The 19,513-nt window shown below is 44.5% G+C and overlaps 2 protein-coding genes across 6 annotated transcripts in view; both read right to left on the bottom strand.

The window, feature by feature from the left end:
* GLG1 (golgi glycoprotein 1) overlaps window positions 1-1,301 on the bottom strand; it is a 154,109-nt gene extending 152,808 nt beyond the window's left edge. For both annotated transcript variants that reach the window (XM_082369788.1, XM_082369787.1), the window contains exon 1: window positions 835-1,301. In XM_082369788.1, coding sequence (XP_082225914.1) covers window positions 835-1,269 — 435 coding nt within the window. In that variant the 5' untranslated portion in view covers window positions 1,270-1,301. The remainder of the gene's footprint in view (window positions 1-834) is intronic.
* A 12,481-nt stretch (window positions 1,302-13,782) lies between these two features.
* The window catches only part of RFWD3 (ring finger and WD repeat domain 3), a 42,491-nt gene continuing 36,760 nt past the window's right edge, over window positions 13,783-19,513 (bottom strand). For all 4 annotated transcript variants that reach the window (XM_082369819.1, XM_082369822.1, XM_082369821.1 and 1 more), the window contains exons 12-13: window positions 18,762-18,973; window positions 13,783-16,251 (exon numbers count right to left, since the gene is read on the bottom strand). In XM_082369819.1, coding sequence (XP_082225945.1) covers window positions 16,108-16,251; window positions 18,762-18,973 — 356 coding nt within the window. In that variant the 3' untranslated portion in view covers window positions 13,783-16,107. The remainder of the gene's footprint in view (window positions 16,252-18,761; window positions 18,974-19,513) is intronic.

The following is a 19,513-nucleotide window of genomic DNA, read 5'->3' as shown; positions in this document are numbered from 1 at the left end:
GCACTTACGTCTGCAGCATTAAATCCAGAGAAGAAATTTTCTGTTACTTAACTGAATCACATCAAACAACATCAAACCTAGACTGCATTAAAAGGTACTGTTAAAATCATAGTCAGACGTCAGAAAGGCAGAGACCCCACAATCCATCTTCAAATACTGCCCCAACTTTTCAAGCTTTGGGACTCTAAATCACTTGGAGTAATAGCTTACACTTGAGATTCATTACAAATTGACCAAAAGAAATGAAGAAGAAGAAGGAAAAAAAAAAGCATATATTAGTTTCAGCAGCTGGTAAATAACAGGAATTTTTGAATTACAAAGAATGGGGTAAAGACAGTAAATTCGGTTGCTGTCTACAATACACATCAGAATAGAACCAGTTACCTAAACAAACATTATCTACTGCCAATAAACAGCAGGGCATTCTTTAACAGCTTAAGTACGCCAACCATTTTTCATGTTTAAAAGGATTGCTACAAATTATCCAAGTCGAAACGGATGGCAAAATCCTAAACAGGTTTTCACCGAGGAGCCACCGCGCTTAGAGCATCACACAAAAGACCGGAGCAAATATAAACACGCTCTGGGCCTTCGCCGACTGCAGCCGGGAGCTGGGGTCTGCGTCCCAGACCCCCGCACCCAGAGGTAATGAAAGGTGGGGGTGGGGTCCCCTTCTTGGAATGCGCCGGGGAGCGAGGGGCAGAGAGGGAAGGAGCGAGCGCAGCTCAGAGGAAGCGAGAGAAGCAGCAGACCGTAGTCAGCGGCTTCCAAAGCCGGCGACACCCTAGGGCCCGCACCAGGCCTGGACCTCCCGGCCCCGTCCTGCCTCCTCACCTCCCTCACGTCCTGCAGGCACTCCAACACCGCCAGGTTGTTGCTCCAGGTATGCTTGGGACACACACGGGTCACGTCCTCCCTGCAGGACTCTTCCTCCGCCAGCTTCCAACCCCCGCCAGCCCCGCCAGGCCCTGATCCGCCCCGCCGGGCCGGAGACCCACCCGCCGGGAAAGGCGGCTGCGGCTGCTGAGGCGGTTGTTGCTGCTGCTGCTGCTGCTGCTGGAACTGAGATGACTGAGGCAGCTGGAGCTGACCCCCTAGAGCGCCGCCTCCAGGCTGCCCTCCGAGGGGCAGAAGGTTGGCCCCCGGGCCCTGGCCTTGGCTGTGGCCTCCCTGGCCCTGGAGTTTCTCGGCCCCAGCCGCCGCGAGCAGCAGTAGCTGCAGCGCCGCCGACAAGCGGAACATGCTCCGTACACGTCCACACGCCGCCATCTTGAGTCCGCGGCGAGCTCGACGCACCCGCCGGCGCCGCGTATTTAAATGAGGGGGCGGGGCGTCGGGCGGGGCCCGGCGGGGTCCATCCGAGCCCTTCCCCTGCCGGTGCAGACCCGCCAGCTGGGAGCAAAGACCGGGAGTGGCCGAGCTCCGAATGGCCCACGCCCCGGACCTCGGCGGGCGGGAAAGCTGCGCTCCTTGCCGGGGGCGTTCCTGGTGCTCCTTAAGATATCTGGGTAGGGCAGCTTTGCCTAATTCCCTTGGTTGTCGTCACAGAAAAATAAAAAAAGATTGGGATTGCCACAACCAAGATGGCCGGTAGAGTATGTCATCCGTTCAGTGACTTGAAAAAAAAACTTTATGTGTAGAGGTGAACTTTACACGATCAGGTGTATTCCGGCATCTAAAAACCTTTTCTTGCATTTCTCCTTGCTTCCTTCCACCTGCCCCAAAAGCCTCTCTTACCCAGAAAAGAAGGCAGCATTGAATCAGGGTTAGGAGCACTGGTTCCAGAATAAGAAAAGAGCCTGTTATAATCCTTGCTCTTCGGCAGACTAGGCAAGTCCTTTAACTTCTCTGACCCTCATTTTTCTCGTCTGAGAAAGACAAGGAGGAGCTCTAATGTATAATTGTGAAGATTAGAAATAATAAAGTGCCTGGCCCACAATAGGGAATTCAAAAAATTATAGCCAGTATTATGAATAAACTGGGAAGCCCTTTGCATGTGAGCCAGATTTTAAGCCAGAATTTAAACTCATGTTTCAAGGAGGCAAAGAAAATAACAAAACATGTCTTTGAGGCCTCAGGTTAAGTCTGTGCCTCATAACTGTCTTGCTGACCTGCATGCAGCGTCTTCAGCAAGCACTATAGGCAGGGATGGTTGTTTCACTTAACACCAGTGTCCCCTCCTTCTCCATAGGAGAGATGTTATCTTCCTAAAGCATCTTCACATCTGTTGTGTCATCTGAGCCATGCATCAGGCCTGAGTTGGGTTCTCACTCAGCTGAAGAATGGCAGAGATGGTAACAGTTCTGCACAGCAGGGTTAAATGTCCTGCCCAGGATGAACTTTGCCAGCCTGGGACCAGAACCCCTGGCCTCTCACTTGGCATGGTGCACTTTTATCCCACTCTGCCAGTATACCATGCTGGGGAGTGAGGGCAGCTTGGGACATGTGATCCCCACTGGTCATCCATGTTCAAAAATGCAGCTTCTGCTGTCCTGACCCACAAATGGGCAGTGAAGACCAGACCAGACATAACTAGAACCTGAGAGAGGTCGGGTGGGGGCTCATGGGCCTCATAAGGAACCCCTGAGACTGAGAGTATTTTAGGGGTACAAACTGCCCACTGTGGCTGACACAGGCCTCTATCTCTAGGAATGAGGACATGTTGACATCTCTACCAAAACTCACTCCTGCTACTGCCATAATGTGGTGCTAAGGTTGCTGCCAACCTTGAGCATTGACTAAGACAGCCCAGGGGAGAACAGATAAATGTACATGTTCCTTAACAGATACGTGGCATAGGTAAATCTCAGGCAGGCTAGAGACCTGAAGTTCTTGAAAAGTCACTTAGGGTCATTAATTTTTTAAATTGTTTAATTAATTAATTTTTTTTGGCCATGCCACGCGGCTTGTGTGATCTTAGTTCTCTGACTAGGGATTGAACCCAGGCCCTCAGCAGTGAAAGCACAGAGTCCTAACCACTGGATAAAGGTCATTAATTTTCAATGACGGGTCTCCATGTGCACAGACAACAAGTGGGAGTTTATTTTTTAAGCCAGTTTAAGGCCAGAAATTGACAATCCGCTAAGAGAAGCCAGCAGTTGCCCATCTCACAGCCTGCAGTGAGAAAACCCTAGACTCGGCCACAGACTGCCTCTGGAGATAGGGAGGAGTATATGTGCCTATCTTGAAATCACAGTGACCAACAAGCAAGAAACTGAGAGAAATCTGGGAACCTGGCCAGCTCAGCCTGTGTCAGGCAAGTCAGACTTTACAGAAAGCACAAACCCGCAGGCCAGTGGGAAGAGGGTTGACCTGACCTGGGTCGCCTGGACTCAGTGACTTGTCAATAAAAACTGACCGTCTCTATCACAAACTAGGAATTCATTTTACCCTTTACTGTACCCTTTGTTTCTTGATCCTCACTTCCGTAACTCATCCAATAGATGCGTGTTGAGCATTTTTTTAATATGCCACGCATTGCTCAAGAACTGGCTTATATGAGAGATAAACAATAAGATAGTGAATAAAGAGCAAGATAATTTCAGATAGTATAAGTACTATGAAGAAAATAAAAGATAGGGACTTCCCTGGTGGTCCAGTGGCTAAGACTCTGCACTCCCAATGCAGGGGGCCTCGGTTCGATCCCTGGTTAGGGAACTAGATCCCACATGCCACAACTAAGAGTTTGCATGCTGCAACTAAAGATCCCACATGCTGCAACGAAGATCCCACGTGCCACAACTAAGACCCGGCACAGCCAAATAAATAAATAAACATTAAAAAAAAAAGAAAGAAAGAAAAGATAAATGGGATGACTGGGGTGGGGAGGAGATTTTATATAAAGACAGCTAGTGATCATTGAGTTAAGAGTGAATTGGCATAAATTTAAAAAAAAAGGGGGGGGGCAGATCTAAAGATATCTTAGTCTGTTCAGACTTCTATAACAAAATAGCACACACTGGGTGGCTTATAAACAACAGAAACTTATTTCTCACAGTTCTGGAGGCTAGAAGTCCAAGATCAGGGTGGTAGCATGGTCAGGTTCTGGCAAAGGCCCTCTTATGGGTTGCAGACAGCCAACTTCTAACTGTGTCCTCACAGGGTGGAAGGAGCTGGGAGCTTTGTGGGATCTCTTTTATAAGAACACTAATCTCATTCATGAGGGTTCTACTCTCATGATCTAAGCACCTCCAAAGGCCCCATCTCCTAATACCATCACAGTGGGCATTAGGATTTTAACATATGAATTTAGGGGGGACAAAAACATTTAGACCATAACAAAAGAGTTCCAAAAGCAAAGGTTAATGACAAGTGCAAGTTCAAGACAAGAGAATGAGCTTTCAGAATGAAGGCCTATGTGGCTGCATTGAAATGAGGAAAGAGGGCACTAGAAGAAGGAGTCAGAGAACCCATCAAGGGCCAGATCATATAAGGCCCTCAGGCCCTCTATATACATGAAACTGGGGAGGATTCTGATCCCAAATACGAGTACAAATACAAATTTGTATTTACGCTGAAATAAAACCATAAAAACTAGATAAAATATATAAAATATCCTTTGAGGGGTTAGAAAGTAACTCATACAGTGAGGAAATGGGGGGCTACAATCTTTGAGAAAAGAGAAGTACACAGGGGAGCTCCAGCCCAGATTTATTTCAGAGGGGACTGTCCAAATTGTGGCTCAGAAGAATCGAGCCCTTGCAGAAAGCAGTAATCTTATTGGGCTGAAAATATACAGGTAGGCATTCAGAATCCTCCAAGTGGCTGGGACTTAAGGGTCAAAATACTGGAGAGAAGGAAACCACAGAGAAAGAGCCAAAAATCTGTGAACAAATTTCTCTCAAATGGCTGACTGACTCCTAAGCTGTCCATGCACAGAGTCAGACTCCAACAAATCCTGAAGAAAACAATAGCTGAGAGAGCAATAAATTGAGAGAGATTTCAGCCGCCCCATAGTACTGGGGAAAGAGCTTGGACCCTGCTGAGGTGTAGAGGCCTTGGTAAACACCCCTGGCTTTTAACTTAGGCCTCAGAAGTGTTACACCCTAGGAACAAAGGCCATATTGCAGGAGGAAGGACAACACCCCAGGGGTGAGGACCTTGCCCTAGAAGAAAAGGCAAAACTACAATGGGCCAACCCTAATAAAGCTTAAAACATGCCTCAGTGGGGTCAAGGTGACCCTCCAGTACTCTGTCTATAAGAAGAAAAATTAACCTTTTTGGAGAAAGATTAATACCATCCAGAGCTTCTATAATTTTTAATCTGCATGGTCCAGCTTTGAATCAAACATTGTAAGGCATGCTAAAAACAAAACAAAGCTGAACTAAGCTAAACTAAATAACCAAAAACAAAAAGTCAGCAAAAACTCCATATGATTCAGATATTGGACTCATCAGATGGGGACTTTAAAATAACTGTGACTAGTATGCTATAGAAAATAAAAGATAGATAAAATAGGTGAAAATAGAGAATTTCAACAGAAAATTGGATTCTATACAAATAATCAAATGGACATTCTAGAACTGAATTAAAATTCGTTAGATAACATAAAGAGCAGACTGGATATCTTAGTCTGTGTGGGTTGCTTTAACAGAATACTATAGGGACTTCCCTGGTGGTCCAGTGGTTAGGACTCCATGCTTCCACTGCAGGGGGCACAGGTTCAATCCCTGGTTGGGGAACTAAGATCCCGCAAGCCAAGTGATGCGGCCAAAAAAAAAAATTAAAAAAATTTTAAAACCCCCAAAAACCAGAATACCATAGATGGATAGCTTATAAACAATGGAAATTTATTTCTCATAGTTCTAGAGGCTGGGAAGGCCAAGATCAAGGTGCTGGCAGATTCACTGTCCAGTGAGAGCCCACATCCTGGTTCACAGACAGCCTTGGCATGTCATTGTAAAACTGGTGACAATCAAAGAGAGAAAGAGAAAATCTTAAAAGCAAAGATGTATTATTTTCAAAGGACCAATAACAGGCATATCTGATTTTTCATTAAGAAACTATGAAAGCCAGAAAACAGTAGAATGACATAATTTAAATACCAAAAGAAAAAAAATGTTGCTAACCTAGAATTCTACACCCAGGGAAATTGTACTTCAGAAATGAAGTACTAGGGACTTCCCTGGTGGTCCAGTGGTTAAGACTCTGTGCTTCCACTGCAGGGGGAACAGGTTCCATCCCTGGTTGGGGAACTAAGATCCCAAATGCCGTGCGGCACGGCCAAAAAAAAAAAAAAAAGTAATGAAGTACTGATACACGCTACAACATGGATGAACCTTGAAAACATAATACTAAGTGAAAGAAACCAGAGACAAAAAGCCACCAGTTGTAGGATTACATTCATATGAAATATCCAGAATAGGCAAATCCATAGAGACAGAAGTAGATTAATGGTTTCCAGGATATGGGTGGAGGGGAGAACTGAGAAGTATGGGATTTCTTTTGGGAATGATGGAAATATTCTGGAATCAGATAATGGTGATGAATCAGATAATCACAATCATAACATTGTGATTATACTAAAAACCACTGAACTGTGCACTTAGAATTGTTAAAATAGTGGAGTTTATGTTACATGAATTTGGTCTCAATAAGTTTTTAAAAATGTAATTAGATCCATTCAAAAAAGGTGAAATAAAGACATTTGCAGGGACTTCTCTGGCGGCACAGTGGTTAAGAATCCGCTGCCAGTGCAGGGGACATGGGTTCAAGCTCTGGTCTGGGACGATCCCACATGCCACGGAGCAACTAAGCCTGTGTGCCACAACTACTGAGCCTGCATGCCACAACTACTGAAGCCTGCGTGCCTAGAGCCTGTGCTCTGCAACAAGAGAAGCCACTGCAATGAGAAGCCTGCACACTGCGGCGAAGAGTAGCCCCCGTTCACCACAACTAGAGAAAGCCCGTGCGCAGCAATGAAGACCCAAAGCAGCCAAAGATAAATAAACAAATAAATTTAAATAAATAAATTAAATAGTTAAAAAAGGCATTTGCAGACAAACTAAAGCTGAGAGAGTAAGGTAATTCATTGCTAGATGGTCTGCACTACTCTAGGCTGAAGGAAAATGATCCCAGATGGAAGCATAGGACTGCAGGAAGGAATAAAGAGCACTGAAAGGGTAAATATGTGGACAATTGATATTGTTTTAAACAACGATAATGAGAGATTTTTAACATATGTAACAGTGAAATATATGACTCCCATAGCATATAAAGAAGGATGCATATTGTAACTGCTAGGCCCTGGAGTCTAGGATAAACACTAAAAGAATACTACAAGAATGTGTAAGTGTAAAGCATTTGATTAATCCAAAAGAAGGCAAAAAGGTGGGAATAAAGTGACGAAGAACACGTAGGATAAACAGAAAACAATTGCACTAGGTTTAAGTCTACTTAAATCTAAGTGCATTGGGAAGCTGCTGGAGAGGTATCAGCCAGGGTGTGGTTTAATCTCCAAGCAAGAGCGAATAGAGTCTTTAACCACGTCACAAGTACCCTCAGTGCTCAGCATGATGTGGGGCACATAGAGGGCAATCAATGAAGGCTTACTGAACTGGCCAAGCTGCTCCTCCCACTGCTGAGTGGCTGAAGTGACTTCCCTGAAGCCCTCTAATTGTTCTTCTCATTGTTTGGGCAAGCAAGGTGAAAAGAAGTGATGGGGCAGAGCACTTTCCTCCCCTGACTTCTTACCGTCTTTCCCATTTGAGGACTATGGCAGCTTCCAAAATACAGGAATGCTTTCCCAAACTTCACTGTGCAGCTGAATCACCTGGAGCAATTTTCAAATTTTTCTGATTATGGAATCCAGGAATATGCTTTCCTAACAACCAAGGCAGCACTGGTCCCTGCCAGTCCTTGGCAACTACTGCTCTAGTGCAGGACTGCATCAGTGGTCTCTCTTTCCTCAAGCACCTCCTGACCTTTGCCATATCCAAAATTTCAAGATCATGTAGATATGACATTGACCCATGAAGTTCTAACACTTTCTTCCTAAAATTTTTTTTTTCTTCTCCTTTAATGCTCAGCTCAAAAGTCTCAATATTTTTGAAGCCTTCCTAGGAAAATTAACCCCTTTTCAACATGCCATTTTTAGATTTATTCATTTATAATTCAGCAGTTCTTTTCTGAGCACCTCCTATGTACTTCCTGCCTTGGGGATAGCACTGTAGTTAGAAGAACCAGCCTGGACTGTCTGGGTTTCATTGTCTAATCCAACATTTGCCTCCTGGTGGGTTATTCTGGGTTCTGTGAGAAGCAATGTCCAGACAGGATTAGCTGCGGAAGAAACTTGTTAGGATTAAAGCCTCACAGGAATGGGCCTGCTTTAGCATCTCTTGCCATGCTCAGTCATTGGCTGGAAGAACCCTTGGGGAGTGTGGCCTCAGAGTGAACCCAGCGATGGATTTCAGAGCACAGCAGCTGGTCAATTACAGTCCCCACAATTGGACATCTGAGAGGCAAATTTTCATGACCATCATATTCCATCCCTTGTGCCCCATAGATTTATTTCTCTACACAAATTTGATGAACAGCTGCTCTATAGTTTCCATGGATCTCTTTTTCAGAGGGAAAAAAGAAGAGGGAGGTTAGTGAAATAAACTAATGTCCATCATTGCTGGTGATCTCAGGGCTGCAAGTGGTATTCATCCTCTTTTTCCTCCATTCTGAATTTCCTTTACCCTCAGCTAGCACCTCAGAAGTCTTGGTGGCTTACCTGGTGATGTGACCCAAGCCTTCATTTCTGGGGTGGTGTTGGTAGTGGGCATAATAACCTTTTCATCCTGGTGTGGTATTGTTGCATGTCTGTCCACAGTTAGAGAGAGGCAACGGAGCACCAGAAGGCATCCAATTGGACCACTTGGATATTCCTCTTTGCTCCCATTATGTACAAGCAGCCCTACTTCCTCCTTTTGATCAGGGTTAGTTACCACTGCCAATATGGTGATTCCTCTTCTCACCTATTGGTCCCTGGGCACAAGGTCCCAAAGTGCTCTGGTAGCAGCCTAATTTATAGTTCAGTGGGACCCTTGCTGTGTCCTCTGGCAAAGTGCACCCCTGTAGGAACCCAGGACCTTCAATGATGTGGAGCCCAGGTTGCTGGGATGGTAAGTACAAAATCACCCAGGTCATTGGGAGTGACAGTAAGTGGAGCCACTCCTGTTTCCTCATGTTGGTTCCTGGACCCATGTATTCTGCCTACTGGGGAAACAACACCAATAGAGGTCTCTAAACACTGCATCCTGAAGAATGACACCCTATTCTCTCAGAGTGTTGCTTCTTAGCTAGTGCTTCAGCTATGTCTTTAGAAGGTCAGTATCAGTATGCTAGTAGCTGGCTGTTTCTGGATGGGATAGTATATGACAAGACCAACAGATCCCATGGTCATGGATCCACTTCTGCAATCCCTTCACTGTACAGTGGGTCCCCTGGGTCAGATGCTATGTTGTGTAGCAATCTGTGCCTCAATCTGGCATTCTGCTGGCAGAAGCCCTGAGAACAAGAAAGTTAAATCCACATCCAGAATAGGTATCTATCCCTATAAGGAAGAACTGCTGGCCTTTTCAAGAGGAAGAGGCCCATTGTATCTGACTTGCCACAAAGTAGCTACTTGATCTTCTCTAGGAAAAGGGCATATCAGAGACTCAGTGTTGGTCTCTGTTGCTGACAGGTTGGACATTAAGAGGCAGCCTTAGTAAGTGGCAGTCCATTCTCCCAGCCAGACTTTGGGCCCATAGGTAGCCTCCATCTCTGCCACCGTGGCCACTCCATTCATGGGCCCAACATATCAGGTCTACAGTGGCTGAAGGATGGCTGTCAATTGGTCGAGTCATTTTGCCTACTTGATTGTTCAATGCCTCTTCAATGGTGGAGGTTCTGGTGTGCATTGTCCTGTAATGAAAAATCTTTACACATTGTGCCTTCTCCATATAGTCCAACCACATGCCACTATCCCAGACCAGGCTGTTGGACCCTGCCCAGGAATCTATTTATATTCTCACCTTAAACCACTTCTTCCATACAAAGTGGAAAGATGAGGGCACAGCTTGCAGCTCTACTCATTGGAATATTTTTCACTCTCCACCGTCTTTCAGGGTCATACTTGCATCCTGTAGGTTTTAATGGTGGCACTAATCTCCACCATCCTCCATCCCCCAGTAAGACATTGCTTTTTTTGTTTTTTTTGGTCACGCCATGCGGCTTGCAGGATCTTAGTTCCCCGATCAGGGACTGAACCCAGACCATGGCAGTGAAAGTGCTGAGTCCTAACCACTGGACTGCTGGGGAATTCCTGACATTGCTTTTAATCTATTATCCTGGCCAGTGATTGGAGAGCAGTTTCCAAGACTTACATTTGGCCTTTCCTGTAATGGTATTTTTTTTTAATTAATTTATTTTGGCTGCGTTGGGTCTTCGTTGCTGTGCATAGGCTTTCCTTAGTTGCAACGAGTGGGGGCTACTCTTCGTTGCGGTGTGCGGGCTTCTCATTGCGGTGGCTTCTCTTGTTGTGGAGCACGGGCTCTAGGCACACGGGCTCAGTAGTTGTGGCTCGTAGGCTCCAGAGCACAGGCTCAGTAGTTGTGGCGCACAGGCTTAGCTGCTCCGTGGCACGTGGGATCTTCCCAGACCAGGTATCAAACCCATGTCCCCTGCATTGGCAGGCGGATTCTTAACCACTGCGCCACAAGGGAAGTCCCTGTAATGGTAATTCTCACCCCATAGGCCAGAAACACCACGTTTCCAGATCATTTTCACAATGATTTAGTGTTTCTAGGTCTAGATTATTCTAGATCATTTCCAGTTATATACTTGGGGACTGGGGAAATGATCACTGGATGGGTCCACATAACCAGTGGGGCCACTGTGAGCCATAATCTAGCCAGGACTCCATTTATAGTACCAGGTCCCCAGGGGCCAGGGGCCTATGATGATGATTTTAGTCTGAGTATCAATGGCAACTCGGACCAAATGTCCCATGGTCCTCAAATAGTTGGTTATTTCTCTTTTGTCAGTGTATAGTCACCCAAGTAAATGGCCATTGAGTCTCTTTGGGGAAAGACTGAAGGAACCATATGCTTGGCATGGTGTTGTAGGGTCTTTGTTCCTAGGCTCCCAACTACTTATTCATCAGTGGGTTCTGGATCTGAAAATTGGCTCAGGTCTAGAAACTGAGCAAAGGAGCATGACCTTTGGGGACGACCACCTTTAGCCTCGTGCCCCTCCTTTCTTATGGAATTTTTTTTTTTTCTTATGGAATTTTTTGATTATAGATGTTAAAAAGCACCCTCATTGGCTGTGTCTATTTTGCACCTAGGGATGCTGTCTTTTATTAACTCTCTCCCCAACTCCCTGCTGGTCAAGACCCCTTAGTCAGCTCTTCAATCTTGCTGGTAATAATGGAATTGTGGTCTCCTGGCTTCTGGAAGTTAATCATTGCCACCTGGTCTTTATTATTCTTGGGCCTCAATCATTTCCATCTTACCAAATTTCCGGGAACACTCCTGGCATACCCGTGTTATCTAGGTCTACCAGGAAGCAGAAAACAAAAGGGGATTAGGCATCAACAAATAACCAAACAACCCAATTTAAAAGTGGGCAAGGGGGGTTTCCCTGGTGGCACAGTGGTTAAGAATCTGCCTGCCAATGCAGGGGACACGGGGTCGAGCCCTGGTCCGGGAAGATCCCACATGCCGTGGAGCAACTAAGCCCGTGTGCCACAACTACTGAGCCTGCACTCTAGAGCCCACGAGCCACAACTACTGAGCCCACGTGCCACAACTACTGAAGCCCACGCACCTAGAGCCCGTGCTCTGCAACAAGAGAAGCCACTGCAATGAGCAGCCTGCACATTGCAACAAAGAGTAGCCCTCGCTCGCTGCAACTAGAGAAAGCCCACGTGCAGCAACGAAGACCCAACACAGCCAAAAATACATAAATAAAATAAATAAATTTTAAAAATAAATAAATAAATGAAAGTGGGCAAGGGATCTGAATAAACATTTCTCTAAAGAAGGTATACAAATAGCCAATAAGCGCATGAAAAGATGCTCAACATCACTAATCATTACGTAAATACAAATCAAAACTACAATGAGATACCACCTCACACCATTCAGATGGCTACTGTCAAACAAACAAACAACCCCCCCCCCCCGCCAAAAAAAAAAACCCAGGAAGTAACAAGAGTCGAAGAGGATGTGGAGAAACTGAAACTCTTATGCACTGTTAGTGGGAATGTAAAATGGCACAGCTGCTGTGGAAAAACAGTATGGCAGTTCCTCAAATAATTAAGAACAGAATTACATATGATTCAACAATTCCACTTCTGGGTATATACCCAAAAGAATTGAAAGCAGGGTCTCAAAGAGATATTTGTACACCCATGTTCATAGCAACATTATTCATAATAGTTAAAATGTGGAAACAACTCAAGTGTCCACTGACAGATGAATGGATAAGCAAAATGTGGTATATGCATGCAATGGAACATCATTGTCTTAAAAAGGAGGGAAATTCTGATACATGCTACAACATGGATGAACTTTGAAGACATTATGCTAAGTGAAATAAGCCAGTCACAACAAGACAAATACTGCATGATTCCACATAGATGAGGCAATTAGAATAGTCAAATACACAGATCTCACCCTGTGTGAAGTAGAGATAGAGAGGAAGGAAGCAAGGATGGTTAGGTGGAAACAACTTAGACTGAAGTTCAAGTCTAAGAAAGTTTGGCCACCACCATTGGAGAGTCCTCAAGCTAAAGTTGCCTGTCAGGCATTCAGCGTCTCCCAGAAATGGGCCTGCCTTAGTATCCCTGCCATCCTCAGTCACTGGCTGGGAGCAACCCTTGGGAAGTAAGGCCTTGCTGTGATGCAGTAGTGGATTTCAGAGCTCAGCAGCTGGAACAGCAGTCAATTATGCCCTCCTTGGTCGGAGATCTGAAAGGCACATGTTCCTGGCCACCACACCTGGGCAAATTCTTTCACTTCTCTGAAAGTTCCTTTCATATAAAAGGTATACCACAGCATTAGGTACATACTCAGTAAATGTAAGTTGTTATTATAAATCTAAAATGAACTATTCTGATTACTTTTTAATTTTAAGAAACAAAACAGTATGACTACTGAGCTGGAACGACAGCAGTGGCTTAATATCAACAAGAGTAAAGGGATGAAAAATGGAATAACATACTTCCAGGCACTCCAAATTATCCGGCTAAGGGATCTGAACTTGTCACAGAAATCTCAGTGATTGTCTAGGGTGAGAACCCTATTTTGTCTAGGGTTGTTAAGACCCAGAGAGAAGAACCCAGTATTCTGGAGTGTGGGTGTTCTACCTCCCTTACAACAATTTGCCAAGTTGTACAAACTATGGTTCCTAAAGGAATTTCACGTCTTTTTTTGGGGGGGGAGGGAGGGGTCTTAATCAGAGAAGCAAATGTTAGCATCTGCTAATGTCTTTGTTTCCTTTCCTTGACTCAGGCAGCAAGTGACTCAGGTGAACTGAGGGAAGGGGCATATTGTTTGCCTAGTGATGTTAAGTACTGTCACTCTCTCTACCTCGTCAGGATACCACCTTCATGAGAGGAACTGGGGTCATGGCCAACTCTAGGGCTTCTACTGGAGCCCGAGCGCCACAGTTAGAGAGCCCGCATGCCACAACTAAAGAGAAGCCTGCACTCCACAACTAGAGAGAAGCCTGCGCATGGCAATGAAGATCCCGCGTGCTGCAACTAAGACCCAACACAGCCAAAAAAAAAAAGACAAAAGACATCAGGAGCAGGTACACATGGTAAATGCTTTATTTTCATATTAACATTAAAACATAAAACACAAACATTAAAACACAGAACATGAACAGAGATCCCACTGTCCGGTTTTCAAAGCAGGTATAAGGACATATACAACAAGAAAATATTTTTGAGTCTGCTTAACTCCAAACCCTCAAATGCGAAAACAAACTTAGAGCCAGGGGTGAGGGAACATGGTGGGGCAGAGTCTGGGTCTACAGAGGTAATCTCTCCTGCCAGGCAGAGGAGAGCGGGGGCAGGAGCAAAGTTTTTTTCCTTTGGAGAAATCAGTCACAGTCCCAAGAATTTGCTTCTAAAACATCTAAATTTACTAGAGGAATGCAAGGATTGGTAAGACATGAGATTCTTCCAACTTCCCTAGTAATACAAGTCCCTTGGTTCCTACACTTGGGGGGATTAATCAGCATCAGCTGAGTGTACTTCAACATTAGTCAAATCCTAACCCTGCCCTGGGTTCTGCCCCTGCCAAAGACAGAGGCAGCCAGGGCCTGACCACTTGCATCCTCTCTGTTATCTTATCATTGGCTGAAACCAGATGAGCTCTGCTTTTTCATTCAAATCCTTCTCTGCCAGACCTGGCAGTCATTCTTAATCATCAACATATCAAAAGGAACACCTCCTCTAGAAAAGGGGGCTCTTTCCCAGGCTCTGGAAACTGGCTTTTTGAAAGATGTCCTTAAATAGGAGGCCACTCTTTAAAAGCACAACTAGAATGTGGAACTCTGGGGAAATCTACTGCAATAACCCCTTGCTGGTGAGAAATGCTGGAAACAGTTCAGGAGTTGACCGGTCAGAACTGTTTTAAAATAAAAATGATAAAACTTATACATAAAATAAAATAAAATTCCTATTATTTAAGAAAATCACACTGTTAGCCATCCTGCTCCCAAGAACAAGGAGCACACACCTTGAGATATGTTCTGTTGTGGACAACAGTTTAGCAGAGTAGCCTTTGGCAAAGCAAACAGATATAAAGTGAGCCCTCTATTGGAGAAAAGTGCAGCTCCCAAAGTTGGACAATCCAGGGCTGAAATGAAAGCTGGTGGGCATCTCCCTGCAAACCACATAGGCCTCCAACCACTATTATCTTCCTGAGAATAACTGTTTTACTAACAACACTTTTTTTTAAAGTTAGGAAGGGAGGCAAATCAGAGGAACTTGGAATCAAACATCAGTTTCACCTGGGGGAAGGATTTAACCTGGGAATTCTAAACACGCTCAAGAATGGCTCCTCACTCCAAGGGGTTGACTTTATTCAGAGAGAGACTCTTTCAAAATGGAAAACACAAGTCCTTCTTTTGCTTTCAACAGCAGTCTGAGTAGCTTCTCTTTTGTAAGCCTCTCTTGGTTAGCCCCTTGCTCCTGATCTCTCATACTAGAAGACTCAAGTAAGAGCTCTGACATATGGCTCATCTTTTCCTAGTGAGAGGGACAAAGAGTGGCCTTCAAAGCATTGGCTTATATAAAACCAATCCTGAGATCCTAAGCTGGCTAGAAAAAAAAGTGAGTCTTCCTCACTGCTCAAACAACTGGTCTCTCTCCTTGACTCCCACAATGTGACGAACTCCGTACACTCGGCATTAGGGAAGGGTCTACAGCTCATCAGCCACCACCATCACTGGGTTTACCAATATCCCAGCACTGCACACCTGAATATTACTGTTCCTGCCACAAAGCAGACCAGATGTGCTCTACCACACACTTCTGTAGGGATGAGACCAAGTTACTAAAAGGTTATCAGGCCGCAAGGTCAGAAATAGATCAAATCCTTTGGAAGATTCTACAGTGCCCTCTTGTGTTCAACTAAAGATTCTTTTGCATCCAGGCTGCATCCAAGCAGCATCAGGAAGATGGTTAGTCCCTTCAGGAACATACGCATTCCCAAGTCATATAGCTCAAGTGACAAGACCACTCTGGTGGGATGTCACATCCTCTGGAAATGCTTGGTGCACACACATATCCTAAATGACTTCTGGGAGGATACTCTCCGAGGTTCGGCAGAAAGTTTGATCAAAAATATTGATTCTCAACGAAGATTCATGAAGGCTTTTACCCCCAAGAAATGTATAATGTGATGGAGTACCAGTCACTGACTCTTTTGATGGACACTGAAAATACACAATCTGTAGTGCTTTGCTGACCTGGAGTCCTAGAATCATACTAACCCAATGGAACCACAATCCCAAAAGTTCTAGGCCACAGACAATAAGCACAGATCTTGCTCAGGGCTGCCAGGTGCTAACAAACATTTAACATTAACCAGCAGCATGCCCGACAAGTTTCAAGACCATGGTCACTCCCACCTATGGATGTGGACCATCTTCTCCGTTAAGGTAGCCAAGTAGCTGTTATGGTTCACCTGAAATGGGCAGATGTCCAAGACAGGCTGATCAGCCTGCAGTTCCTGCAGCAACGAGCCACTGCCAGCATCCCACAGCTAAAAAAGAAAAGCAGAGACAAAGGTCAGCTAGGTCCCTTCAATTCAGCTAGGGACTTGCATTCTTTATCATCACACAACTTTGAAAGCACCGCAGAGACAGCATTGCCTGGGGAGCAAAATAGACTGTCCCTAACCTTCACAAGGTTGCACAAAGCCAACACACCTGACATAGGTCACGTATGGCCTCACCTACTATAATCAGCAATTAGTCTACCTGTGAGTGGATCTGAAAACCAAGCCTAGTATTCACCGCTTCAATCTATGTGCCAAGAACTCTTTTAGGGAAAGAAGGGTCAACAAGACAAGAAGTCCCTGTCTCTGCCCTCATGGAACCTATATTCTAACTGGTGCTTTCTTCTCCTTTAAAAAAATTTTTTATTGTGGAAAAAAAAATTAAAGTAATAAAAAGTACAATAGTACAATGAGCCATCCATCACCCAGATTACTAAGCTTTTACCATACCTGCTTTATTGATTTTATTTTTTTCTTTGGTGACATCATGTCATTTTACCCTTATATACATAAGTATACATCTCTAAAAAAAGACATTTTCTTGGGACTTCCCTGGTGGCGCAGTGGTTAAGAATCCACCTGCCAATGCAGGGGACACGGGTTCGAGCCCTGGTCTGGGAAGATCCCACATGCTGCTGAGCAACTAAGCCCGTGCACCACAAATACCGAGCCCGCGTGCCACAGCTACTGAAGCCCGCACGCCTAGAGCCCGTGCTCCACAAGAGAAGCCACTGTAACACTGTAATGAGAAGCCTGCACACCGCAATGAAGAGTAGCACCCGCTCGCCACAACTAGAGAAAGCCCATGTGCAGCAACAAAGACCCAACGCAGCCAAAAAAAAAAAAAAAGACATTTTCTTACACCTCAGTGTCACTATGCCTAACAAAATGAACAATAATTTATAGTATTCTCTAATACCTAGTGCATAATAAAAACTTTCTGATAGTCTCTTTTTATATTTGGTTTGTTTGAATCAGGATCCAAGTAAGGTCCACATTATACTTGGTAGTCATAAATGTCTGTTTTTTTTTTTTTGGCTGCCCTGGGTCTTTGTTGCTGCGAGCGGGGGCTGCTCTTCATTGCGGTGTGCAGGCTTCTCATTGCGGTGGCTTCTCTTGTTGTGAAGCATGGGCTCTAGGCACACGGACTTCAGTAGTTGCAGCACGAGGGCTCAGTGGTGGCGGCACGCAGGCCCCAGAGTGTGGGCTCAGTAGTTGTGGCGCAAGGGCTTAGTTGCCCCACGGCACGTGGGATCTTCCTGGACCAGGGATCAAACCCGTGTCCCCTGCATTGGCAGGCAGATGCTTAACCACTGGACCACCAGGGAAGTCCAATAGTCATAAATTTAAATAAGCCTCTTTTTTTTTGGCCACACCACATGGCATGCAGGATCTTAATTCCCCAACCAGGGATAGAACCCATACCCCCTGCAGTGGAAGCACAGAGTCTTAACCACTGGACTGCCAGGGAAGTCCCAAGCCTCTTTTAACCTAGAGCAGATCCAACCTCCCCACTTTTTTTTCTTCTGCCACTGACTTGTTGTGGAAGCAGGATCAGTTGTCCTATAGAATGTCCACAACCTAGATTTGTGTGTTTGCTTTCTGTACTATTACTTAACTTGTTCCTCTACCCACTGCAATTCCAGTAAATGAAAGCATTAGACTCTAGAGTGGTGCTATCCAATATGGTGGCCACTAGTCACATAAGGCTCTTTTTTTTTAAATTAATTTTTATTGTAGTATAGACGCTTTACAATGTTGTTAGTTTCTACTGTACAGCAAAATGAATCAGCTATACATATACATATATCCCCTCTTTTTTGGATTTCCTTCCCATCTAGGTCACCACAGTGCATTAAGCGGAGTTTCCTGTGTTATACAGTATGCCACATAAGGCTCTTTACATTTAAATTAAATTACATAAAAATTTTACAATTAAGTTCTTCATTCACATTAACTACTTTCAAGTGCTCACATGGCCAGCGTGACGTAATTGGACAGTGCTGCTCTATGGGTTCAAGGACACCACACAGACGGCATCGTGTGCTTCATTTTGCCTAACATCAAGAGGCAAATTATTTCTGGTTAACCCACTTACAGTGATGCAAAGGTTGATCAATGTATTCAGGTGGTGACAGGCTGACCCCTGCACTGTAAATTCATCCTGAATTGATGAAGCTGATGCCTGATCAATTATTTTATAGAGGTTTCAGTAGCACTTCTTTTAAAAGGTTCACAATATGGCCCATGAGACACTATAGCTCACATAAAAAGAGTGAGGTCAATCTAAAGATATTGGTATGGAAAGATATCCAAAACAGGAAGTTAAACAGGAAAGAGCAAACTATAGAATAGTATGTATCAATAAAGTGTGACTTGTGTAAAAAATAAACTAAGCAACCACACATATACACGTATGAAGATACATGCAATTATGGAGAACTTTGGCTCTTTGCTTTATATAAGTCAGTATAAAAAACTGACAGACTACTCACCAGGGCAGAATTTGACACTTCATCCCCAGTACACACCAGGATGCTGCCATCATTCTCTGGATTTTGGAAAATGGCACTTTTGGTCAGTAGTTTGCAAGTGGGTCCCCCACGGAATGTTTGTACAGAATGGCAGGAGCAGATTGGCTCTCCAGCATTATCCAGCTTATAGGACATCTCCATGAGTACACTTCGTAAGGTGCTGTGATTTTTATCTATGAGACAGAGAAATCAGTATTGATCCATGGGGATGGTCCAAAGAAATTAACCAAGTACATGAACTTGGTTACCAGTTAGTTGAGTGGAAAGGGCACAATTTTATCAAACCATCATGAATAGTGACAGAGCAAACATAACAAGAACAAAATAATACATCACAAATGAAATTCAGAACCCTAGGCTAGGATGAAGCAAGTTATCTACAATAGGTTTTTGTATATGAAGGAAACAATTCTGAGAATGAGCTAGCCTTTTTAGGAAAATCACTGTAACCGGCCAGACCTCTGTTTGGGTTTTTGTCTTCCTTAAGGGTTCTGACTACAAGGTTTTTTCCTTCCCCGAGTCAGGACCCCATTAATCCCTGGAACTGTACATATAAAGTGAAAGCATATTATTACAGAAGGGGAAGCACATACAAGTGGTTCTGCTGGGAGGCAAACAAAAGCTAGAGAACAAAATGGGATCCCCAAGCTTTCTAAAGTCATAGCAAATCCTTGGAGATAGAGGACCTAGATGACTAAAACCAAAAGGGAAAG

The sequence above is a fragment of the Balaenoptera borealis genome, assembly GCF_965194805.1.
Source record: "Balaenoptera borealis genome assembly, chromosome: 19".
In the NCBI taxonomy this organism is placed as follows: Eukaryota; Metazoa; Chordata; class Mammalia; order Artiodactyla; family Balaenopteridae; genus Balaenoptera; species Balaenoptera borealis.
This window is presented reverse-complemented; position numbering and strand designations above follow the sequence as displayed.